This window comes from Chlamydotis macqueenii, chromosome 1, assembly GCF_036417535.1.
Source record: "Chlamydotis macqueenii isolate bChlMac1 chromosome 1, bChlMac1.mat, whole genome shotgun sequence".
NCBI classification, from domain to species: domain Eukaryota; kingdom Metazoa; phylum Chordata; class Aves; order Otidiformes; family Otididae; genus Chlamydotis; species Chlamydotis macqueenii.
Window position 1 is genome coordinate 200,973,659 of NC_141556.1, and position 26,938 is coordinate 201,000,596.

At 38.3% G+C, this 26,938-nt stretch overlaps 1 protein-coding gene across 4 annotated transcripts in view; it reads right to left on the bottom strand.

The window, feature by feature from the left end:
- Positions 1-26,938, bottom strand: part of YAP1 (Yes1 associated transcriptional regulator) — a 91,004-nt gene that overhangs the window by 39,938 nt on the left and 24,128 nt on the right. For all 4 annotated transcript variants that reach the window (XM_086739599.1, XM_086739597.1, XM_086739598.1 and 1 more), the window contains exon 3: positions 3,936-4,051. In XM_086739599.1, the coding sequence (XP_086595725.1) occupies positions 3,936-4,051 (116 nt within the window). The remainder of the gene's footprint in view (positions 1-3,935; positions 4,052-26,938) is intronic.

A 26,938-nucleotide genomic window follows, 5' to 3' on the forward strand; every position in this document is an offset into this window, starting at 1 on the left:
AAAACAAAACAAACCAAAAAAAAACCGAACAAAAAACAGACCAACCCTTAAGAGTTAGGAATTTGAGTCTTCATTTTCCTACCAACCTTTCACATGGCACTAGAGCCTTACCCCTAAGAGGCAACAGAATTACTCTAGGTCTACAAACTTTCACGGAGAAGCCCAATTCAAAACTGCAATTTAAGAGCGAAGATGAAAGAGGACAAAGACAGGTAATCTGCTCCAGCACTAATTATCTAAAGTCTGTGCACAAGCAGAACAGGCTAAGGTAAGCAGTGGTGTCAAGCATAATTCAAGAAGTATCTGAAGAATGGAAGTACATAAATACAATTATTATCCCATCTCTGTTATACCAACTGTAAAAGAAACAGGAATTATTTACTTTCAAATTTTTAACTTTACCTTAGTAAGAAATGTAGGCTTCTCAGAAGAACAATGTACTATCATTACTTTTTTTTTTTTTTTATCACATTAAACATAGCTTTTCCTGTAACACCTTTAGGGAAAAACAGTTAGAAACATGCACACACCAAAGTCAGAACAGTCAAGACTGATTTTTATATACAGTTGCATATTTTAGAAGTAACAGGCTTGGTTTCTTTCCATTATTGATGTGAAGATGCAATTCCATTTCACAGACTAATCAACAAAATGCCATTTAAAAGAGCCACTGTTTTTCTCTGCATATATACAGCCAAACCATCTTAGCTGATTACACATAGCAAGCGCAGTTCAGCAAGACTGAGGAAAAAAAAAAAAAAAAAAAAAAAAAAAAACAACTCCAAAGAATCAAAACAAGCAGGAGAAAAAAAAAAAACCCCTCACTCTTCACATACTGATGCCACCCTCCTGTAACAAATGTATGGTAACACTCAAAAAATATCTCATTCACAAAATCATGTCAGGCACAGATTAAGCTGGTTCAGATGCTTATTAACTTCCTTAAAGAAACATAGCTTGCAGCAAGATACCTGGATTCTCATTCAGTCTTAGCTACCTCAAAATGTGGGATTTCTCAAGAAAAGCAACCTAAAAATCTCAACCTCATGCTAAACTACATTTTCCCTGTTTTCACTTCAAATACGCTTTTGACTTGCCTTCAAACCTTAGCACACCTTCTAGTTCTGCTTTCTTCCCACTTTCCCTGAGCCCCACTTACCCTATTTATGCGCAGAAAAGACAACAGGTTTATCTTCAATATGCAGACAGCAGCTTTCCGAGCTCTGTTTTCTCTCTCCCTCTTCAGTTTGTTTTCCTGTTCTTAATTCTAGCTAACAGCTAGAAGTCTAATTCTGGCTAAATGGCTAAAGCTTCTAAGGGCTTTCAAGACAGCTCCTAAAAATCTTCTCTCGTGTTTTACTGCAGCAACTTTACTTGCAAGCTCCTATGGCGCTCTGTAATTAAATACACCAAAACTTGGGCAGTAACTTCTGATTAAGGGCTACAATTACTGAGCGCTATACAAGGACGAAGTGTACAGAAAGGAAAACATTCTCCCTTGTGGCATTTTGGACATTTTTTTTTTTTACAAGTCAGTGACCTCCAGCTGCCACAATACTTACACTTGGTTTTTCCCCAATATCTTTCATGAAAGACTCTCAAAGCAGAAGGGCATGTTTCATTGCCAGAAATATTTCCTAAGAGGAAACTTCTGTCTTAAAGGTCTCAACTTTATTTCCCAGTTCTTGTGGATGAATATCCAAATTAGAACATTAAGTAATCTTATATCTATGACGTTAGCACTCAGAATTAAGTTCTACTGTGCTGAAGTGGTACATAGTTACTTGATTTTTCCACTTCTCTCATTCTTTACAAGGCCACCAAAGAAGCATAAGTTACTATGAACTCAGTAGTAAAAACTAACAGAACCAGATACAAGAGACTTCAGTAAAAATAAACATACAGTCTTAATTTAAAAGTTAGTACATTAGATTTGCCAAATTAGGCATGAGAAGCAGACTCATATCTAATAAAAGGAGGTTCAGTATCTTTTAATTCAAATCAGACTTTTGTTAAATGCAAGTAAGTTAGGAGTAAGCAGGTGCATCCAAAAAGCCAGTTCCAAGTCATATTACCTCAACTGATTTAAGCTTAAAAAAAAAGCAACGCCACATAAACGCGTAACACAATATACACAGAAGTTCTGACTGCTTCATGCACTTTATCAAATTCAGAGCACTGGGGCAAAAAAGCTTTACAAGATTTTCAGTTCATGTTCAATACAGTATCATCTGTGAATTTAAAATAAACGTTCAATGAACTTGTATTCAGCAAGTGCTTTCTCAAGTTACACGACAACCCACTTAAATGTCTCAACTCTACTGTATGAGCAACAACATGCAGTCACTTGCTCACACACCTACCTCAGTCAATTACACGTAAATTCCTGATTTTCTTTAAAAATAATTCTCATGTACTGATTGCTAGATTCTGTTTTTGACTTTTACCTCTTACAACTAACCAGTTTATTTTTTTGCTAAGGACTCTTCCATTTCTTTTCAACTACATAAAATGAATTGTGCTTCACTATCAATATTTTTTCCTGTTAATTCTTGGTACAATGGAAGGTTTGAGGAGTTATCTTAAAATATAGAATTTATGTCAATATTCAAACAGCAAGCATCTAGTTTTAGCACAAATAAGATAAGCCAATAGGCAAGCTACACCAAGGGAATTGTCCCCTTTCTTGTATTGCTTGTTCTTCAGAAGTGCCTCTGAAAAAACATGTAATCTCTATTGCTGCAGGTTTCCTGGGATGTATTTAGAGAAAAATCATCACAGATACTATATTTTCACATCAGAGCCTGAGACTTTAACTGATCTGGACCGTGACTTCCCGAACTTGAATAGGACTCCAGCTTGTTTCAGGATAATCCAAACTCCTGGCCTAACCAGCAAACAGTTTGATTAGCTTCCCCTCTAATACTCAGTCATGAACAGCACAGTTTGGCCACGCCTGTTAATCTTTTAGTACTATCTGCAGCACATAAATTGTAGCACGATACAAAGCTGTCTAAAAGGACAACAAAAAGCAGGACCAGAGAATAACCTTTGTGAAATATAGGAACAGCAGACACACAAAATACAATCAGACTGTAAAAAAATAAAACATGAACCTCAACCACAGACAGAAGGCGACAAAGCACAGGGAAGAGCACAGCAGTCAAACTAGCATGGCACCAAGTTTATCTGCTTGCTCTGTGCACCACCAGGACAAGTGAGCTCTGAAAACATACAGCAGATTCTACAGCAAGAAAAAGCACACTTCACTGCTCTCTAGTGGCACCCATCCCCAGCCCCCAACTATCTGAAAAACAGTTCTATATTCCAGGAAAATACATACCAGACTTCCTCAGCTAGAGGAATAATCATAATGATACAGGATTTTGGAAGTGATAAGAAAATAAGAGGAAAACCAAATGTCTCTGCTTCCAAACAAGATTTTCCAGGTGTTTACGTTACTCATTTGGGGAAGAAAAAAAAAAAAAAAAAAGGAAATGTAAACGAATGGGAGTATATCAAGCCTAGTAAGTGAGCAAGGAGAGGCAAGAAGAACACTGCACAAGCACAACAGCTACAACGTACATTGACACCAGTTTAATGGAAGTTCTGGTCTTCAACAATTTAACAGCATTTTCAGTCAGAAGAAACTAGACAAAAATTCTGCTTTAAATTTTTGCATCATCCATTTGAAAAAATAAAAACACAAACCAAAGAACTACAGGACACTTCCTGTTGACATCATAAATATCATACAAATTTTCTTACCTCAAGTATCAGCTTCTTGCTTGATGTATCAGGCATCAACAAATTTAAAGTTTAAAATCAGAGTAACTAGAAGCATTTTTGAGATTTGGACTCCCTCTCCTCCAATTAAGATAGATACTGGTATCTTCATTTGTATGATCTTTTTCATAAACACAAATTTTGCTTACCTGATGCCGAGTTCATTATGTTCTGCTGCACAGAAGGACTGGTGGGAGCTGTAACATTCATCTGGGAAAGCATGGCCTTCCTAGGATCTTGCCATGTTGTTGTTTGATCAATGTGACTAAGACAAAACAAAGCGAGAGTTAGGACAGTCAAGCATTCACAACAATGACCTGCTAGCACAGAAAGTTTAACAACAAAAAGTTAAGCTTGCCAACAACAGACACATTCAAAACTAAGCAGGAACTGTTTGGATTCTTTCCAAGCATCATGGCATGTCAGATTCTAAAACCCTTATTCTGGCCACCACCACTTTCCCAACACACATCTGTAGCGATCAGAGCTACAGCAACAGCGAAATAAGACTCAAAATGAACATTGTAATCTAGACTGCTGTACCGTAACTAGATGTTGCGCCCTTGAACTAAACATTCTCCTCCTTTTCTCGTTGATTAGTTACTTGTCATTTTTAAATGTGACTTCAGAGTCTTTCAAACCAAGCCAGTTATGTCTACAATCTCAAGCATAGTCCACTAACTTAGCATGATGAGTTCATATTCAATGCCTAGGGAGCTGAAATGAACTGGCTAGTGTTCCCAAACTTTCTGTGCGCAGAACACATTCTTAGATTATTTGATGGACTACTCCCCTCACCACTGATAACTGAACAATCTGTCCGTGGTAATTTAAGTAACAAGTCACACTAAGGCAGTAATATGAAAGTGATGTGCAGCTGCTTTTCAACTTCATGTGAAAAGATGAGGATGGACGGCTGGACTGTCCACTAACCCAACAGCCCTCTGCAGAACCTAATTACAAAACTTGGGGAGCTTAGATTTATCGGTTTTGAAAAAACTGGGAAGTACATTCAGCACTGTCATTCACAGAAGTACTTAATTCAATGAAAATACGAAAGTGTAATGAATGATTACGTCACCTTTTGAGTATGTGATTAGCATGTTTTGCTAATGAATAACAAATGCAGACTATTTATAACAAGCATCAACGTTATCTTGATGCCATTAAGCAACACTGCTTCAAGTACTACATGTGGACAAAAATAAAACTACCATTACACACTGAGCACTGACTGAGCAGTAAAGCTTGTTATTGATTCATTTACAACTAGTATCAATTAAAACTCATATTCAAATACTATTGTTATCAATTAGAATCCAGTGCATTATTAACTTGATACCATTCTTTCCTTACATTAATAACCCTTAAAGTTACTTTTTTTTTTTTTTATTACATAAAATGTCCATTTTCATTTACTTCAGCAAAACCACAACATTTAAAGCTGCAGTATAAATTCTACTGGCCATCTGAGTTCAAAACCAGGTACTCCAACTCTTACCTCTGCTTTGTCCCCTTGTCTTTCACTGTGGTTTTGTATGCATCTTGGTGGATCAATGTGTATTTGTACTGAACTATCAATCAGGCTGTAAATTTTCCATCTTTTTGTCAGGATTAAATAATAATTGTGCAGCAACTGCTCCCAGTTCACAGTTTCTCTTATTTTAAAGCATATTCAAGTTTAAAGGCTGGGACTGTATTATCTTAGACATACTAAAAGGGATAAATACTTCAGATTTGGTCACCTCAACACTAGCATCTTTGTGAACACTGACATCTGACCTTGTCATTCTGCTCTCTACCAAAAGAAAGGAACCTAAACAAGTACTGTTAGGATGTAATTCATTTGATCAATTTAATGAACCTACTGAAGGTGAATCAAGCCTATTTTCTCGTTCAAGAAGGGAACCAAAGTTAACTAGGTCAAACACATTGACATGAGAAGAGATGAATCCCAAACTTTGTTTATGTATTTGCATGACCACAACATCCAAGAGCTCTGGTCATAAATTAAGACCTCATTGTAGTTCAAACTGGATGAACAAAACAGTATTATTTTCTCCCTGCTCTAAGCAACTAATTGCTATGCCTAGAAACTTACTAATAAAACCCTTGACTCCAATTAATAAAAATGTACTCCACTGAATTAGTGTTTTTAACTCTTTGATGTTCAAAGAGTTTATATTTTCCCTCAAATACTAGATTTTGTAACTACTTCATCGTGTCAAAAAGGTGAGAATGAATAGATACAAATTCAGAAGATTATAAAAATAGGGCAATAGTCACTAGAATAATTACTTACGCAGAATTATTTATCACATTCTAATCTTTGAAGGAACTTTCTTTTATAAGATAGAAGGTATCACAAAGTGGCTTTCAAAAAAATTTGGTTTAAGATATGTATATTTTATCCTCTCTAAACACACACACAAACAATTCCAGGTCAAAGAGTTACAGACACACTGTAGCAGGGTCACAAAATAGGCAGGAATGTTATCTGTACAAAAAATATAGTAGTAAATAAAGTTCTACTTTGTCTGCATGTGGCAACTACTGCAAGTTTTTCCTTGTATACAGGAAGCTCCCTGTTACTACAGTGTTGATTAAAATGGTGTCACTGCCATGTTAGTTTCCACAATACAGCTCAATTAATACAGGTACTACCAAGCACTTTGTGTCTCAGGTTGCATATGTTTTCTAATATTCAGCTCCACTGAGAAACATGTCACATGCAGCAAATCTCTACTTCCTTTTTAGCCAGTTTATTTAAAAAACAGGACACAACAATGTAAAGACTACCCTATACATACTGAGATATACATAAACCTTCATACTGGAGAACATTTTTTCACTTTTCTGACAGTTAATTTTGTAAAGGAATGAAAGCAGGTAAAGACAATACAGATGTAAAAACACTGCACAGTAATGCTTCACAGACTATGTTTAAATTACAGTACCAGCATGTGCTACTCCTCCCCTCTATTTCTGATTTGTTATATTTGCTCAACTCAGTTCTGGGAACAGTGGAAACTGGAAAAACACCACAGCACCCATTACTACACCTTTGTTTATTTCCATTTACCTCCCATAAAAAAAAAACCCATGTAATACTATGAACTTATAAAATCTCTACCTAAGGTACACATTTTATAGCCTTTGTTTTTATACACTATTTGAGCGTAGAGTAAGAAACAGAAGGATAAAAGTTTTCTCACTGCATTACAGAACCAGTTCTGCAGTTAGCTGCAGAAACACACTGAAACAACATTCACCAGCTTTTCCAAACATTTCTGAATATGAGATAGATGAATGGACTATGGAAGGAGCAATTTTAAAAGCGCCTCCAGTTTTGAGCACAAGGACAGCATTATCAATTCTTCAAGACGACTGAAGCATACCACGCAAAGCAGAGTTAATATTCACATGGAGTTGTTAACACGGATCACTATTTTAGGCAGCAGCAGCTTCCAACTTTTTCCTAGCTTAAGTATCACTTGAGAACAGTCAGCATGTTCCTTGCTTTACCAACTAAATTTCAAACAGTAGTCATCTTAGAGCTAAGAGCCACAGAAGAAAAGTCTCAAAGTAAGCAAGCTGATCACATTAAAACCATATTAATCATAAGGTTGGTTCTTTGTGTGTCCCCCCCCGCTCTGTGCTCCCTGACCTTCCATTTCCCCCACTTCTTCCCTCAAAACCTTTCTTTTCAACCTTCCTCAGATCAGAGTCCTTACCTGTATCTCACCTGCTCCATATCCTGAGTTTTTGAGTGCTATATACTAAGAAACCACCCAAAACACATCACAACAGATCAGTTCTTTTCCACAACTTCCAAATCATGCTCATCAACTTAAAAAATACAAAGCAGACAAACTCCCACTTACATGGATGAAACGTTTAAATAATCCTAGAACCACAGGAAGGAACATAGGTCTTCATTCTGTTCAATATCTGCAGCATGTGCACCAGGGTAACTTACTATAAACGCTATGTATTTCTCATTATCAATTTAAGTAAGGAAACAGGACGTTCTCCACAGGTAAAGATCTTTCCTTCTGTTTTGAATAGCAGTGCAGAAAAGGTCTAAATGGACATAAGAACTCTGACACTAACACTACATTATCTTTCTGTGCACCTAACAGATTTTTTCCATAGTAGCTAATTACATGCTCCAATCTTTACATTCAATATCTTCTATTTTACATGATCTGAGCCATATCTTGATAAAGCTCAACATTTTAAAAAATATTAGCAAGTTATATCTTCATTGATATACATCAGTCATTATATTTAGTACAGTACCATCAAATTAAACTTAAATTCTACTTACTCATTAACTAGAATCACAGCTCTGTACTGTGTGCGCAGAATAAAAGGTAAACAGTCTTGCAATTAAAATCAACGTCTCTAGGACAATCAAGGAGCATAAGACACTTTACTTCAGAAAATAAATTCTCAGATCCAACATCTAGCTGTCTGACACTATTAATTATTGTTCATTTCTGTCTAGGTGAAGGAAATCCTTGTTCAATCAGACAAATGTTGCACAAACTGAGGAAATCAACTTAGACTATACCGTAAGTGTAGGTCTATGGTAACACAGAACATAGGCCTTAGAAAAACAAAGCTAAACCACCCAGAACATGCTAAATATTTGTTAGCAAACACGTCAATTCTGTTGTCAAGAAAAGTGACTGTTCCAAGCCACACCACCCTCATCCTCCACTATGAATTATGCAGAGAATCAAGCTGCCTCTCCCCACCCATTTCCAAGTTTTATACTCATATACAAATTATTTACATAATTACAAGAATTACTTTAAAGAATTCATTTTATGCATGCAAAGAGCAATTCTGCAGTTACTAAGAATAAGAATCTTTCTAATGGAAAGAAATCTTTACTGGCATTAAACACCATCACACGCCCAAAGATTTGTCAGATTCAATTTCTAACCTAATTTTAAAAAGCTGGTAGTTTGGGGGGCAGGCAGGAGGGGTTTGCTTGATTTGTTTGACTGTTGTTTTGGTTTGGCGGTTAATAATAATAATAATAATAAAAATAATAATAATAATGTACAACAGAAGAGAAGCAGGAGAACTAGAGACCAAAAAAAAAAAATCCTATCTGAAAATAACCTTTAGATGCTAATAGACTAACAAAACCAGTCCTAAACCAGAGAACTGATCTGCCTCTGCACGAAGCGTGACACACCTTCACATCTGTACTCCAGCTGCTGCACTGAGAAGACATGAACTGTATTATTGAAAGTCATGTCAGAAATGAACTAACACACAAAGGACACTCAAAATTATTTAAATCCTTTGAGAAAGGCTTATCTAAGAGGCCTTCAGTTCTGATATTCTGTAGTATTTATTGCAATCTACAGTGTCCTTGCTGGTAGGTACACTTTTCAAGGTCTGTTGAGGACTTAATTCATGTAACAATTCTCAGTCATTACAAAACCAGGATTCTTTACTCCTCTTTTTTGTCTTTATTAGTATAAAGTCACCTTATATACAGTGAATGTCTGCTACGTCATTTGTAGTGATAACTTTCCTTTCACAAGAAAGGATCTGCTCAGAAAAGATATTAATATAAACAGGTCAGAAATTGACAGATTATTTTACTAAAATGTGTAACAGAAACGTGCCATTAGGAAGGAAAGCAAAATAGGTGAATAGATATTTTCATCTTCAGTACCAGATGAACATGCTATATAAAATTTCTGCAACAGCTTGCTTTCTCTCCTTAATTTTAAATGGAAGAGATAAAGATCCATCACCAAGGAGGGCAAATCTAAAGAAAAAACTGTCTCTGCAGCTATTTCAAGTAAAATTACTGGATTCATGTAACCTTACAGATACCTTCCTACATCACTGCTTAGCAAACACAGAGAAGACCCTCTCAAGATGCAACCATTTTGTCTTCTGTAACACTAAAGACAAGATTACACAAACATTTTTACATTATTAAGGGAAGGGCAGATGATTTTCAGAACTCAAGGGCAACAGAATCCTTTATCACTTTCCTGTCCTGTTACCTCTGAGATTCTGTATCATTTCTCTCTCCCTAGTTAGCTCTTAAAAGGAGACAAAGAAAGCAAGAGGGAAATCAAATGCCTCTTTGCATGAACAGGAGCCAGACAATTTTACGCCCCTTTCTATATACCCTATTTTTGGTTGCCTGAAGGTTCTGAAGTCAGAGATGCTTGCCTAAGCATGCTGCCATAAAAGCTGCTATAGCCAGCTGCCTCAGTATCTAAAGGGGGTTCCTAGCAATCCTGTTGAATAACCCTGAGGCTAACCACCACCAGGGAAAACAAAATATTAAGACAAAAAGATTCTTCAGGTTGTTTCCTTATTGCTCTAAGTAGGAAGTCTCAGAGGGCAGTTCAAACTGGTTGCTTGAGTGTTCAGACAGCGATCACTCCCAGATGGCCATAACAGGATGAGATGACTCTAAGAAACCATTAGATAGGACCTACTGGAAATGCACAGCTTTCTGCTGCAAAGAATAAGTGAATCTGGTTTGCTTGGCATTAAAATAATTGACAAACATTTTTGTTGAATACTTCAGACCTGACACTTCACACCTGAAATCGATCAACTGTTTAGATGTTCTCAGTTTTAGTCATATAAACAGTCTTAGGAATTTCTCTTCCCTCATTTGAGACTGCAGCTTAGCAAAAAAAAAAAAAACAAAACAAAACAAAAAACCCAAAAAACACCAAAACCAAAGCAAAAAACAACAAACTGCCCAATTTCCTTTCTCTATTTGTATGTATTTTCTATGTTTCTTTTTTTTTTTCCCTTTTTCACTTTCATTTCCTGTATTACAGTTTTTTCCCATACCTTTTTGACTCCTCCTTGTGACCATGTCTCAGGAAGAGCTTTTTACTTTTACTATGTGCTGCTGAGGTTGGAGGCAATTATTCTTGTCCCTGAAGACTCTGCAGATTGCCATGTAAAACAAAGAAGAAAATCTTCCAACAGCAAGTTGCTGCCTGAGTCAGTACTTGTGAGCTACCTGCTCAGCCAACCCCAGGCAATCTTGCATACTCCATTTTTTGCCAGCAGATTATTCTTTTTCACCACCCACGCTTCAACCCCCTGGAGACAGATTGCCCAAGCAGCAATACACCAGAAGCAACAGATTTCTCGGCACCCAGATACAACACACTGTCTAAGGGCTATGCTTTGAAAAGTTATTTTTATTTATCCATTTAACCTGCAGTGGCAAAGACAACACAGAGAAAAAGCTGGAGAAGAAATTAAGCTACTCAGATTATATCATTTTAATGATAGCTACAATAATTAAATGCATAGTATACTTAAATATAATAGCTATTTTATATATATATTTTTTATTTTATTTTAAGTGACCTAAAAATGTTTTCAACCTGAGGATTTTCCAGTTCCAGGTTCTACATTTCCTCTTGCCAGTCACAAAGAGTTTGAAGATCATAACTTAAAACTATTTCAGAAGCCCACTGTTAAATAAATAATGCAAAGTGAAACTAATTTTGAACTCACATTTCATTACAAGTTTCAGAAGTTATTAAATGGAAATTTTAATTTCTGTTTTGTTTTACGATTAAGAGTTTGGGGAAGTAACAGAGAAATTTAAAGTCTGACAGTGAAATCAACAGCAGCAAAACAAACTCTACCTTCTTTCTAGAAACAAAAAATAAAGACCCGTGTACTTTTTAAGAGGTCTTAAGTTTTAAATTTATTCATTAAATCAATTTAATAAATACCAATACCTCACCTTTTATGTATTTAATTTAATTTGCTTTGAGTATCTTTTAGTATACAGGGAATTAAAAATAGCAATTACAAAATGCGTTAAGCACAGGACTGTATTTAAAAGCATATCACTTAAAGTACAAGTTTTATTTAGGGACATGTAACAGTTTAGTCTTTGCCAAAATTAGCAAATACCATGTTTTATCAATAAACATGGTAAAGTACTTATTTAGAAACTGTTCAACCCTACCCTTAGATGCAAAACAGATCACAACATAAAAATCACAGATCTCCAACTTTCACTAAATTTCTGCAGGAGAAGTTATAGTAACACTTGAAGTTCCCAACAAATTCTAAATACCTAAAATTACCACCTTAACTTATACAAAGTTAATTTCAAATTTGGAATCCCTGCAGTCTTCACTTGCTAGTTATGAAAATCAGCATTCAGCTTGGGGGAGCCAGGCGTGTGCTGCTGCAGCGGGAGAACATTACATTTACTTATTGGCATACAGTTTTAAAAAACACGTACGCTTAAAATACATGTCTAGCATTTAAAATCATGCTTACTAGTAACAAGTATCTCTATACAATAAAGATACAAATATATCCTTACCACTTAAGAGATCAGAGTACAGGTCACACCAGAAGTTGGTTGCGTCTTTTTTAACGGCTAAGATCATTATAATAGCTCCCCTTCCAGCACAGCGCCTCTCCACTAATAAATAGTTCAGCTTAGAGACTTCCTCAACTCAGACTTCATGCTTGAACAGTATGGGGTTTATTTTCCCTTTAGGAAGTGAGGCCAGCTCTTGTATTAAGAGCTCCCTTACAGTGTTTGCTGACCATTAGTCAGGGCTTCCCTACGACCCACCCCTTTCCTCTACTCCCTTTCAGGTCCAAATGCCACCATTATTAACTTCCAGCTTTTCCTTTTTTTTGCCTGCAAAATTCACAAACTGTTTTAGAAATTCCCTTGATGGTGCAGAAGTTTGGGGTTTTTTTTCCAGCCAGTATTAGGTCACTTTGAACTCTTGGACAAACTGAGTTCCTTTAATCCCTTCTACAAGATAGGGTTTCTATAGCCAAATGTCTTCTTATCACCACTCTACAGGCTACTGCCCACCAACCAGGAAGCCAAAACTGTTTTCAACTCTTCAATTCAAACAAGTGCAAGCTCTGAAAGTTGTTTAAGTTCTGCCTGTTTGCTTGGGTTCGATGCATTCAGTAGCTAGCATATAAAATCCCAGAGACACAAAACTTATTTCTTTCATAACCTGTGTGTGAAAGACACACTGCTACTGATCCCAGAAGTGCCAGTGTGTACTATTACACATGAGTAATTTCAACAGCTGAGTTAACAGGACAGAACTTTTCTAAATTTTAAGCAGTAAATTAGAGAACACAGTTAATGGAACAATATACATCCCGATTCCACATCAACTTCTCACAAAACAAGCCTTTATATAGGCCACCGGATATAAACCTGCTGGGACAAGCTGCATGAACTGCAAATGAACACACAGTTACAATATGGCTGCATCACAGGGACTCACTGTCATGGCAAACTTCAGAATATATCCAACTCTTGCCCTTCAAACTCAGTAGACTAGATTGTAATCTTAAAATCAGAAGATGTAAACCAGTACTGGCAGGCAAAAAAAAAGAAGATATTGGGAGTTTCATACCTCTCTCGATATATCTTTTTCAATTAATATTCCTTCATAGTCATCCACAATTAGCTTGCTAAAACCTAACACTGAGCTAATATAATCCCTTTGGTTTGCCCCGCTCCAGTAATTTTCAACATTGTTCTAAAATGTCAGATCTGTATTTAGTTATCCGAATCAATTGCTTCTAGTTACCATGTACTGAAAGCTTTTTAAAACAGATGGGGTTTTTTCACATAAGTTTTGTATTCAGAATTATGGAAGAAGGAACAAACCCCTCTGCTCTTCAGGTCCCAGTTTCTTAGTTTTGAACTGAGAGGCTTGAATAAGCCAAAAAAAAAAAAAAGTAAACATTTACTTGGCTAGAGCTGTGGTTTAACACTTTATAGTTTCAGGTATTTACCCAGCAACTTCCTTCTAGAATTCACCACTCAAAGTTCAGTAGCAAACATGCACTGTTTAGTGATATCTTTAACATTTATTCTGCAATCACTTTATATATCACTACACAGGTCATAATTTTAAACTTTATCTCAAAACCTTTTAAAAGTAAACTGTACATTAAAAAGAAATAAATCTGTTTCTAGATACCGCGACTAGTTCTATAAAACGGCACATCACAGCTTCTAGTCATGCTTCTCTTATACCTTGTTATCCTTTTAATATATTTTCAGAAACCTATTTCTTCAGAAAATCGTTACAAAATACTTATGTTCAAATGAGAACTGAAAAGGACTGTTACGGATTTGACGATATCATGTTCTTCTCTACAAGACACCTACTTGTATTTTAGTGTAAATCAAGAACAAAATGTAACTGCATAACACGGGCAAAGAACATGCTGCAGAAGACGGGCAAGATACCCAGTATGAAAGTGAGAAAGTGGACAAGGCCCTGGTCTTGAGTGGATCTATTTCAAAGGCCCTACTTCTCCGTGCTCCGTTTCTCATCATCTCTGACTTGACTGACTATTTATATTCTGAGCTTTTCAGGATTGCAGTCTTACTTGACTAACTAAATGGACCCCCATGGCAGCAGTCCTGTAATCTAGCAGTCTCTCTGGTAACTCACGTACTCTACTACAGGGAACAGCTACTTGGACAGCAAGCACCATCCAAGCAGCCAAGTACCACCTTCTGTGCTGGAGCATGCACAGAGCTGGCTGGAAGCTGCTGCTGCCAACACTGCTTCCACATTAAAGAGGAGGGCCTGGAGGCACACTCCTGCTCACAGAGCAGGCCAGGAACTGCTCTCTGCTGATTTTGTCAACGCAATCAACAGGGCAGGCAGTAGGCAGATGCTGGATTTGTCCCTTAAATACAGAGACTGCAGTGAAACCATATTACGCTATCAGTACACACAAGAGAAATTAATCTGCTGATGGAGTCACTCTGCTACAATTTACTTAGAAATTCATTGGTGATAAGGGACTTCAAGCCAATCGATCTCCTGGATATCTCCATCAGATCCTAAGTATCTTATCTGAAAATCACTGTATATGTTGGAGTCATAGATGTCCTGCAAGTGAAAGCTGCTGAAGAACAGTGTGCAGAAAAATAATGTCCATGAAAAATTAATTTGCATCCTACCCAGAACTATGCAAGGATCCAATAAACTGCTTAATTACTGAAAACTTGTAGATATTTCATAAGACAATGAAACTCATTTAAATTTATGCACTTTCATAAAATTGAAGGGCACTACTCCACAACAATGCAGATCCGAAAACATGGTTTACCTGGCTCCATAACTGTGGAGCTGATAAAGTATTTTCAGTCATGTGAGAAAGAAGAAAATCATTGTGAATCACTTCAGCACAGTCCTAGGGGTGATTAATTAGGGAGTGGCAGAGGAAAAGATGAAACATCAAAAGAAAGTCAATAGTGGAAGTCTAAAAGAGGAAACATGACTTGCAGAGTAATCTGGCAATCTGGTAATATCAACACCTCCTAAGGAGCCAAGCTTCATGAAGAGAAGCTGAAGTAGCCAAGGAAGGCGGCTGAAATCTGCAAGGTTACAAACCACAGGAAGAATTCTTGCAAAGAATGAAAAAAACAGTTCACTAGACAGAAATATATTGCTCTGGGAGATTAAACTGCGACGGAAACTCTAAAACGGTATGAAACCTCTCCTGGTCTCAGACAGAGAAGGAATACAGAGCACTTCAGCTCAGGTGGAAAAATTAACTCAATTGGTTGAGGAGAAAACTATCAGAGGAACAAAACAACTTATCAGAGACACTAGGAACTGTAACAGAGACTAGCAACTGTAATAGAAGGATACAGCTGCATTTGAAGATCTGCAGCTGAAGAACAACAAAAAGAACATAATGAAGGACAAGCCAAAAGCTGATATAAAATTTTCCCAATATAAGAACAGATTGTGTTTGATTTTAAAAATGTACAAGTCAAAATGAAACTTTACATACTTGCAAAGGAAAACCACAGTTCCTTCTCTTAAGCATCTGAAAGGCATTGTAGGCATTAATTTAGAAACAGAAAAACATCTTCAAAAGCTGCAAAGCAGTAAGTTTGACAGTAAAAATATATATGCATGCTGCATACAAGGTACTTCTCAATGCTAAAATTATTTTTAAAGTGTTGTGCAATTCCTTCTTCTCTTTTGAAAATCTTGCCGCCTCCCCCCCCCAAAAAAAAAAAAAAAAAGAGAAAAAGAGAAAGGAAAAAAAGTTCCCTCACTTTCACACTGGAAATTACTAGGTGAAACGCTTTCACTTTACCGTAACTTGCAACAACCCTCAGTTTTGAACAGAAGGATTTTATAAAACTACGCAACAAATATCCCAAGACCCTACAAAAATGTGCATATATTCCCTTTAAGGTGGTAACATCGTTCTCAGCACAGAGAAAGTCAGCACTGACTTAGCAGTTTTGTGCACAAAGCTGCCCATTTGCTCCTTGCTCTCCTTGTTTTTGCTTTGCTGATCAAAGGAGTTGCCAAGTTTTTTCTTTACGATTACAAGGCAGGAAAAATGGCTCTCCTCAGAGAGGCCCCTTGTGAAGGTCACAAAGGTTAGCTCCACAAGCCCTGGAGTCTGCTCTGATGCTGAAGTGATTGGCTGGCTTCCCTGCAGTTACCCTGCATTTCCCCTCCTTCACAATAGTGCACTGGTTATGGAAACTAAATATGAAAGAACATGGTGGGGGAGGAAAGAATTTCTATGGAGACACAGTTGAAAACACTCACAAGTTCTACTTGTTTGAGCAGCCTGAAATATAGCATTCTGAAACATTTTATTTCTTCATGGAAAACTCAAAAATTTCAAAATGCGCACCCTCCCCACCCCCTCATAACAAAAATTCAAAAGGAAAAGAAAAAAAAAAAGTTTGCTTTTTCTTAGCAAACACATACTGCTCTGCCTTGGTCTGGAAAAAGTTATTTCTTAAGATGTTTATTTGCCCCATCCCTGGATTTAATCAACTGGAATCCACAGGTCACACCCTCTTAATGAAGACTGAAATGAAGCCAACTAATCAGGATTTAGATTTGTAGCACCTTCCAGCTCCTGAGCAGAATCACACTAGAGACATTTTTAGAATCTTACAGAATATAAGAAAGCTTATTTATAGGCATCAGAACTATAAATTACTTTTAGGTCCTAAAGACAAGTAATGAAGGTATCTTGGAATACCTAGCAAAACAATCACTACAGTTCAGATGGTTGATTAAATACACTCCCGATTTTCTATGAATTCAAACCTCCCAATCCACAAGCAGCCACAACTATTTAGGTTTTTCCTTAAACATTAAAACCAAAAAAAATCTAACCTATAGTGTATACACTCAAAGCTCTAGCCACTTCAAAGCATCTGCTCCTATGAAACAGATTCAGCATTGGTCTAAGTAGGAGAAAGTAGCATAAATTTTGTGCATTGAAGGAGCTTTTCGAGACTTAGTGTCTGGAAGCACAATTTCGCATCACTTTACAAATAAAACTTTGATTCTCAGCGTTACTGAAAAAGCTTTCTTGCCACCCTGAAAATCAAGCAGGCTCTTTCCTCTCTCTATAACTCTAGGTGTCAAGTTCTGCCTCCAGTGCCATCACCCATGTGTTTGGACAGGTGAAGCTAATTAAAACAGCCACCAGTGCATTTGATACTGGCCCCACCTCTGCAGCTGGTTTGAGTTCATTACGTTCCTGGGAGCCAAAAGTACTTCCAGAAGTAGTCAAGTCATACAGCCCCACTAACTAGGTATTTCCATCTGTTTAAGTACTCTCGAGATTTAACAATATCCAGTAATAGAGAGGCTCATACTGCAGCCTTTTCCTCCTAGGAGGAGTCAACAGGCTTCATCTTCCTACCCAGTCACTTCTGTTCACAAAACATCTAGGAAAACAGACCCTCTGTATTTGGAGGCTGCAATAAATGACTGAATGCCAGAATCCTAAGGAAACCAAGCTGAAAACAATAGAATACATCAAAGAAGGAAGAATATCATAATTCATAAAAAAGCATAGAAGTTTTAAGTGGGATTTTGACTCAGTTACTTTGATCTATTCACCTGTAAAAATATGTAACAAAAAGTACAGACACCTCAAGGAATCTCCAGAACTGCTTCATCTACAAGTCCAGATTCAAATGCAGAAGCATCAGGAGAGCAAGGAGAAATCCACGCAACAGCCATACCATAACAAAACACAAAAGGTTTATAAAGGAAAGAGCTACACATGATCACCATTAATATTTATCAGAGAACCTTAAAAAAAAAAAAAAACAAAAAACACACAAACCCACAATACAAATTCCTCTTTTCCAGGAGAGTTCTTATGACCAACACTTACCTTTTTTTTTTTTTTTTTTTTTTGATAGTGTAATAAGAGACAGCACTTCTGCCCGAAAACCTTACCAAACTCCTCAAGCCTCTTTGAGGGTGGCTATGAAGGCCAGCACACCTAACACCTACCAAACGCAAGCCCTCCTCAGCATCCATACAAATGCAAGGCACACAATATGCTGGCCAACAGAAGACACTGTCACCAGATTATACCTGAAACATTTACAACACCAAGAGATCACTTCTCTTTCAAACTCACCATGACAATAAAAACCAAGAGGAGAAAGAACCGAGTCAGAGTAAATAACATGCTGTTTTACTAGCAGGCACATCTTTGACCACCTCCACATGGGACAAAAGTGCTCATCATAGAACCATAGAATGGTTAGAGTCGGAAGGGACCTTCAAAAGTCATCTAGTCCAACCCCCCTGCAAGAAGCAGGGACATCCCCAACTAGATCAGGTTGCTCAGAGCCTCATCCAGCCTGGCCTTGAACGTTTCCAGGGATGGGGCATCCACCACATCTCTGGGCAACCTGTGCCAGTGTTCCACCACCCGCATTGGATATTAGGAAAAAAGTTTTTACAATCTAAATCTACCCCCCTCTATTTTAAAACCATTACCTCTCGTCCTATCGCAACAGGCCCTACTAAACAGCCTTTCCCCATCTTTCCTGTAGGCCCCCTTGAAGTACTGGAAGGCTGCTATAAGGTCTCCCCAGAGCCTCCTCTTCTCCAGGCTGAACAGCCCCAACTCTCTCAGCCTGTCCTCGTAAGAGAGGTGCTCCAGCCCTCTGATCATCTTTGTGGCCCTCCTCTGGACCTTCTCCAACTGGTCCATGTCCTTCTTGTGTTGGGGGCTCCAGAGCTGGACACAGTACTCCAGGTGGGGTCTCACCAGGGCAGAGTAGAGGGGCAGAATCACCTCCCTCGACCTGCTGGCCATGCTCCTCTTGATGCAGCCCAGGATGCCGTTGGCCTTCTGGGCCGCAAGGGCGCATTGCCTGCTCATGTTAAGCTTCTCATCCACCAGCACTCCCAAGTCCTTCTCCTCAGGGCTGCTCTTGATCCATTCCCCTCCCAGCCTGTATTTGTGCCTGGGATTGCCATGACCCACATGCAGGACCTTGCCCTTGGCCTGGTTGAACTTCATGAGGTTGGCACGGGCCCACCTCTCCAGCCTGTCAAGGTGCCTCTGGATGGCATCCCTCCCTTCCAGCGTGTCGACGGCACCACACAACTTGGTGTCGTCGGCAAACTTGCTGAGGGTGCACTCTATCCCACTGTCCATGTCGCCGACAAAGATGTTGAACAGGGCCGGGCCCAGCACGGACCCCTGAGGGACGCCACTCGTGACTGGTCTCCGCTTGGACATTGAGCCCTTGACCACCACTCTCTGAGTGCGGCCATCCAGCCAACTCCTTATCCACCGAGTGGTCCATCCATCAAACCCATGTCTCTCTAGTTTAGAGAGAAGGATGTCATGCGGGACAGTGTCAAAAGCTTTGCACAAGTCCAGGTAGACAATGTCAGTTGCTCGTCCCTTGTCCACCGATGCCGTCACCCCGTCATAGAAGGCCACCAAATTGGTCAGGCACGATCTGCCCTTGGTGAAGCCATGCTGGCTGTCACCAACCACCTCCTTGCTCTCCACGTGCCTTAGCATGGTTTCCAGGAGAATCTGCTCCATGACCTTGCCAGGCACAGAGGTGAGGCTGACTGGCCTGTAGTTACCTGGGTCTTCCTTATTCCCCTTTTTAAAAATTGGGGTTATGTTCCCTCTCTTCCAGTCATCGGGGACCTCACCAGACTGCCACGACTTCTCAAATACAATGGCCAGTGGCTTGGCAACTTCATCCGCCAGTTCCCTCAGGACCCGCAGATGGATCTCATCAGGTCCCATGGACTTGTGCACCTTCAAGTTCCTCAGATGTTCCCAAACCTGCTCTGTGAGTACAGCGGGAGGTTCTTCATCCTTGCAGTCCCTGCTTGTGCCTTCCACAGCTTGGGTGGTGAGACAAGAGCCCTTATCGGTGAAGACTGAGGCAAAAAAGTCATTGAATACCTCAGCCTTCTCCAAGTCCCGGGTAACCAGGACACCAGTTTCCTTCCAGAGGGGGCCTACATTTTCCTTTGACTTTCTTTTGTCCCCTACATACCTATAGAAGCTTTTGTTGTTGCTTTTTATATCCCTGGCCAGGTTCAGTTCCGTCAGGGCTTTAGCCTTCCTCACACGATCCCTGGCCACTTGCACAGCCTCTTTGTAGTCCTCCCAGGCTACCTGTCTCCGCTTCCACCCTCTACAGGCTTTCCTCTTCACTTTCAGTTGGTCAGTTATCCTTCCAGCTGATGTTGCTATGGAGGCAAAAAGTCTCCCATAGTATATGCTGTGCTAAGATTAAGGCACTTCTGGCCCTGCCTTTGTTACTCTGATGACACAAATACAAGACAAAAAACTTCCTTTTGCTGTCACCTACTGAATCCACACTAGAGGGCTCTGCTGATGTAATCACATTCTGAGAGGTACTTACTTCATGAGTACATTTACAAATTCCTATCAAAGAAATTAAATTCACTATCTGAAAAAGGTGGAGCAATATTGCCTTACCACAGCTCCTATATTCTTACAGGCACCACAGCTAAGATGAAGTAAAAAAAACCCAAACCAAAAAATACTTAAAATATCCACAAGTATCAAAACCAACAGAAGACACTAATCATAAAATCATAGAATAGTTTGGGTTGGAAGGGACCTTTATAGGTCATCTAGTCCAACCCCCCTGCAAGGAGCAGGGACATCTCCAGCCAGATCAGGTTGCTCAGAACCCCGTCCAACCTGGCCTTGAATGTTTCCGGGAATGGGGCATCTACCACCTCTCTGGGCAACCTGTGCCAGTGTTCCACCACCCGCATTGTGAAAAAAGAATTTTCCTACTATCTAATCTGAATCTACCTCCCTCTATTTTAAAACTATTACCTCTCATTTTATTACAACAGGCCCTGCTGAAGAGTTTTTCCCCAACCTCTCTGTAGGCACCCTTGAGATACTGGAAGACCACTATCAGGTCTCCCGACAGCCTCCTCTTCTCCAGGCTGAACAGCCCCAACTCTCTCAGCCTGTCGTCATAGGAGAGGTGCTCCAGCCCTCTCATCATAAATGAACAAAAACCCCACTGTAAGCAGTAAGACGAAGACTCCACCCAAACCTGTAACATGAGAGAAGACTAAAGTTCAGGACTATGGTTTTGTAAGTTTTTATGTTAAAGGTTCAGATTGCTGTAATTCTTTAATGATGACATAACTGGGCCAAGGAACAGACACACTGTAATCAGGCCCTTCTTTCTGCTGTATGTAATGCATGAGGAACTTCCAAGAGTTTTGGAAAGCAACCCCCTTCAAAAAAGACACTTTTAAGAAAATGCTGAGTAATTCCCTGATACAAGACTCAAGTAATACAAGAATCTGTCAAGTGGAGGTAGTACCAGGTGCCCTACATCAATCCTGAAACTGTACACAACATGTCCAGAGCTACCACCTTTTTTTGAGCAAGTTAAAATTACAGGGAAACTACTAAAAACATCCTGAACACATACCTTACTCAAAATCTGAATTGGGAAGAGTTTAATGTATGGCAAAAAGCTAAAACATTTCACTAGGCACCTCAGTTTCTTTTAGTTTTTATGACTTATGATGTAAGAGGTCAATAAGTTCGTAATTTCTAAATTAACAAAAAAAAAATACATAAATTGATCACACAGAAGATGAAAGGAGAATAACAAGGACAAAACCAAGGATGCAGATCAAAATCAGCTAGTTTCACAATTTCTATTTCAGCAATATGGATGGCTGAACCCGTCAAATATCATATCTGACATCCAAAGTTTTATCTTACTATGACAGGTTTTGGTTTTTTTTGTATTCAGTCTATAAACATCAGTAAACCTAATACTGTGTTGTTTAAAAATGGCCAGTATTTCTTGCAAAGTTCAATTCGGACATCATATGAATATCCAACTGCTAAAATTTTTACACCAGAACAAATGAATCAAAGCAACCTTACCACAATTTAATCATTCATACAAGACAGTCTCACATACACCCATTCAGGTAAACCTGATCAACTAAAAACAAAACTGCAAAATGCTTTGTTCCCAATGTTTTAAACATTAAGTTATATGAGAATATAGAGGTTTTCCAACAGGAAATGGAAGTAGGACAAAACCCAACAAGACATACATGGCCAAAATGCTTGTTACAAGCTAACTTAGACCAGTGATCTCTTAAGTTTTTTTGACTAGGAACCGTACTAGTAAAAATTCTTGAGTATGCACCCCAAATATAGGTACATTTATAAATTATATACATGTACTACATAATATAGTATGTACATTATAAAACATACACAAAAATACAAAGTAAAAAAGGATGAGCTAAAGAAAAACTAAACATAATTTTGTTTTTAAAATTTTATTTATTAATGTTATAAAAAACATTTTCTTCTCCCACTCCAATGCCTTGCACACCACCTGGGATGCTGGAAACCACTGCCTTACACTGTCTAAAAGGTGAATGTCATGCTTCTGAAATGCATTCAATTTCAGAACTTGGAATATGATCTCCCTAACAATAACACTGCAAAATATTATTTTAGAAGACATTACATCATTTCATCTTTCTGACTGGGAAATTCATTTAGGCACATTACAAATACCACCTGAAATTAGGAGTCTCACACTGAAAGCTGCTGGAATTTCTGTTGCCTTTCTATTTTCAAAAATGCAAAGAGAAATCTGACCTGGAGATCATGCTGAAGGAGATCCAGTCCTAATAATCCTCCACCAAATACAACAGGATTGGGAGAAGGGGCGAGAGGAGGGAAAAAAAAGGTTGTTTTAGTGCAAGGCCAAGTCCAAATCCAGAACACAAAACAAAATCATAGCCAGCAATAAAGCCAGGTTTGACATAAAGGGCACAAGCTACACGAAGAAAAGGTTTGACCCATTCGCTGCTTGCTGCAGAAAAGGAATTCTTTAGTTTGCCATGATTTTAGTATCCCCAACTCACATCTAAAGGGTGACCAGCTAGTCACTGATTGTTTTTTGAAAACTACTACTTCAGAGGACATTGACATCAGCCTGAAGGATGCTCCAGTAAGAAAACAGAGCTACATTAACAGCCTTCCAGTACCTAAAGGGAGCCTACAAGAAAGCTGGAGAGGGGCTTTTGACAAGGGTATGTAGTCATACGACAAGGGGTAAGGGCTTTAAACTGGAAGAGGGGAGATTTAGATCAGACGTAAGGAAGAAATTCATTACTATGAGGGTGCTGAGGCAGTAGAACAGGCTGCCCAGAGAAGTTGTGGATGCACCATCCCTGGAAGTGTTCAAGGCCAGGTTGGACGGGGCTTTGAGTGACCTGGTCTAGTGGAAGGTGTCCCTGCCATGGCAGGTCCGTTTTGGAACTGGATGATTTTTACAGTCCCTTCCAATCCAAACTATTCTCTGATTCTATGACAATCTGTATAGGTATTTATTTCTTCTAAATGTTATTACTTTTTGCTAGATCCAACAATCAGGTGTTCAGAATGTAGTCAAGCTAATGAGAAGTGGGACAGGTTAGAAATTCAGCACTATTCTTAAGAATTTTTGAGTCATGGGGCCACAAGGTTCCATTTCTACATATGATTAAACAGGAAAAAAAAGCACATGCCCAGGAAACCAAGAGAAGAAACAATACTTTGCCCAACTTAGCCTTATTTTGATCCAACAATCCCCGAGCACATAGTAGTAGCACCTTAAGACAGCCATCAGAAAGACTCAAATTCTGCATCAGTACAGCTGACTGAAAAAAAAACCCCTGCTAAAGTGGCAGGGGAAATTATGGTCCACTTATTAAGACTACATTTGTTATGTGAGAGTGCTATTTATAATGTCACATGCCGGAACTTGTTCCCAAGCTAGCTAAACCTACATGCTTAATTGACTCAATAGACAATGCTGCATTGTCAAGACTAATCCTTTCCTACAGGCTACAGTTTCTAAACCATGAAAGCTTTCATACATTTTAATTTTCTTACAGTTCCAAACCCAGAAAACTTCAAAATATACACACACAGAGTATGTATTTGGATAGATACTACATCAATTATCACTAAAATTCACGTATCCATATGCAAACTGAATAATCAGAAAGTCCAAGCACTATAAAGAACACAGGAGTCAGCAGGTTCTTTGAGCTCCTATTTCAGACATCCAAGACAGAAGAGACTAAGGAAGAAAAAAGCTGCCAACAGATTCATGTGACCAATATACACTATGTGATGCATGGAGTGCCAGCTCTCACATCATCCTAAATTTTGACTAAGCCACCTTATAAAGTATTTGTTTCAAGTTACTTCCCAAGAGTAAGGTTTTGGGAATAAGAAATCTACTTCTAATTAGTTTAAAGTCTGAAAAATTGTCACTTAAGAACTCATTTAAACAAAAAATTACCTTGAAATCTGCAGACAGACTGAATTGCCAACTCCTGCAGACTACTTTTTATTCATACTGATGAAAAATGCTTTCAGGAACATTTAGGAAAAAAGAAAAGAGATCAGAAGATACCAAGTTCTGCACAGTAAACAAATTCCATTAAGTAATTCAACAGTTAAATGGAACGAGTTTTTCAACATTTGTATACCAACTATCAAAGTAACTGTTAAATTTTAGGAGGTGAAGTGATTCAATTACTACTTATTTAAAACAGCAAAGTGGCTCAATCTCTTCTTCAGAACACTGAAGTTCAATATCTTAGGATTCACCAAGCAATTCTGTTTTTTTAATATTCCTCCTGCCTCCTCCAAAACTGAATAAAAGAAACACATTAGAGACAACACTATTAAATCTCAAAAGCTGTTGAGAAGCTTTAGGACAAAGTAACAAGTAAAGGAGAAAAAAAAATAATTAAAATATGCCTTCTCAAACTATTACCAGATGTAAGCAACCAGCAGAAGTCTTTATAATGCCACCAAGCAACTCTGATCAGGGCACTTGAGTTCTTTAAGAAGCTGAAAGTCAACTGTGATCAGCTGGTCTAAATGCCTATAAACTACACAACTAAATACACCCAACAGTTACCAAAAACACAGAGACTAAAAGTCAAGCTAAAAATTAAAGATATACATCTACAGATGTATATATTTTTCCTGTTCAGACTGGTTGTTTAATAAGCTTACATTTCAAATTTTTATAGTTAGAACAATGAAGTTTGTATTTGACCTCAATCCCTCTGTTGCTAGTATCTTGACAAGACAGCACTCAACAAGAAAAGCCTCCTTCCCCTTTTAGATGCCAGCGCCTGACTGTAAAGACAAGCCTTCAAAAGGACGTATTCATGCAACATTTCTTGAATACAGCAGTCATGAATGACATTGCTGAGCACGCTGCATTCAGCACACTGCTGATAAAACCCGTTTCAGATAATGAAGCACGAGATACAGCAGACCAACTCAAGCTGAAAACAGCCTTCTAAAACAAAGGAGAGTTAAATTTACAACCATCATCTTTCTTCTAAAATGCATCTCCCCCTTCTGATTTTCCATACTAAGCAGCTGTCAGGTTTATATTGTAGGCAGATAAAACAGCTTTGCAAAAACAATGTGTTACTCCCTTTAATAATATGCTGAAAAGGGCATCCGATCCCATTTGTTTCACATTTTTCTGGTCTTCACAGAAACACCATTATTTAACCTGACTGCAAAAATTAAAAGTTGTAGATAGAAAACTGCTAAATTACTTAAAGCATTAAAAATGGACTCCAAAAAGCCAAGCCATGTTGGAAAGATGTTCTTTCAATTGCCACAGGGTCTAATGATATTTTGACAAGACTACAATTACGCTTCTGTTACAAGAACAGATCTTGTTCTCCACGTCTTGCCAGGATAATACTGCTTTTAATTAATGCTTTTGTTGTGACGTGTACCCTCCGGCTGTAATAAGTTTTATAATAATTTCAGTATGTAGCATGTATTTTCCCCACATCATTTATTCAAAATTTCTCATCTTTCGGCCTCATAGATAATGCCCAAGCCTTACTTCCCAGAATTCTTCAAAACATGGCTAAACACTCTTGTGCCTAGCAAAACACCGTTAAAACATGTCTTTGTATTACTGTTTTCCTTTGCTTCCCTGGAGAAGAAAGGCACATAATGTTCCTATCAGACTGGCACAACCACAAGAGAGCCAAATTTCCTTTTAACCATCAGTCCCAGTTTCACTTTCAGGAATTGGCACAAACATCTGTCTTCTTTTCAAACAGTTGATACATGCTTTCAGTGTATTATCTTTAAAACAGTTCTAACCATTGCTGAAGTGCCATAAGGTGTTGATCTTCAATGACATTTACTGATCACTAAACCTAGGTTAAAAAAAAAAAAAACAAAACACAAACAAAACAAAATACAAACAAAACCAAAAACAAGTGTAGCTTTTATTCTTACAATCCACTGCATAACCCACCTCTCAGATTTGAGAAGTCTCACTAAAGGAAGTTACAAACCAGAGCTTCAGCAAACAAACGGGCAATTCCTGAAGCCACAAAAATCTAGGCGCGTATTTATCTAAAGTTTGAGACAGGTAAAGTACTGTGTGGGAAATGCTATGAAATCTCTGTCAAGAAAGCTAAGCCTCAAATTTAATCCATTGCCTCTCTACCACAAACAACGGTGAAGTAACTAACTCATTTTTTGTTTAAATGTTATTAATTAGTAAAACATGACTGTCTAATTAACTCCACAAGAAGGTGGGAAGTATCAAACCAATTCTTATATGCAAATTAAAATCGGCTTTACAATGCTTTTGGATAGATTGCGCTGACTTTGAAAAGTAAAGACAGTATGCAAACAGCTGCCCTTACCAACCACAGGAAACAATTTTTATCTGCCGCATGTTCTCCGACCA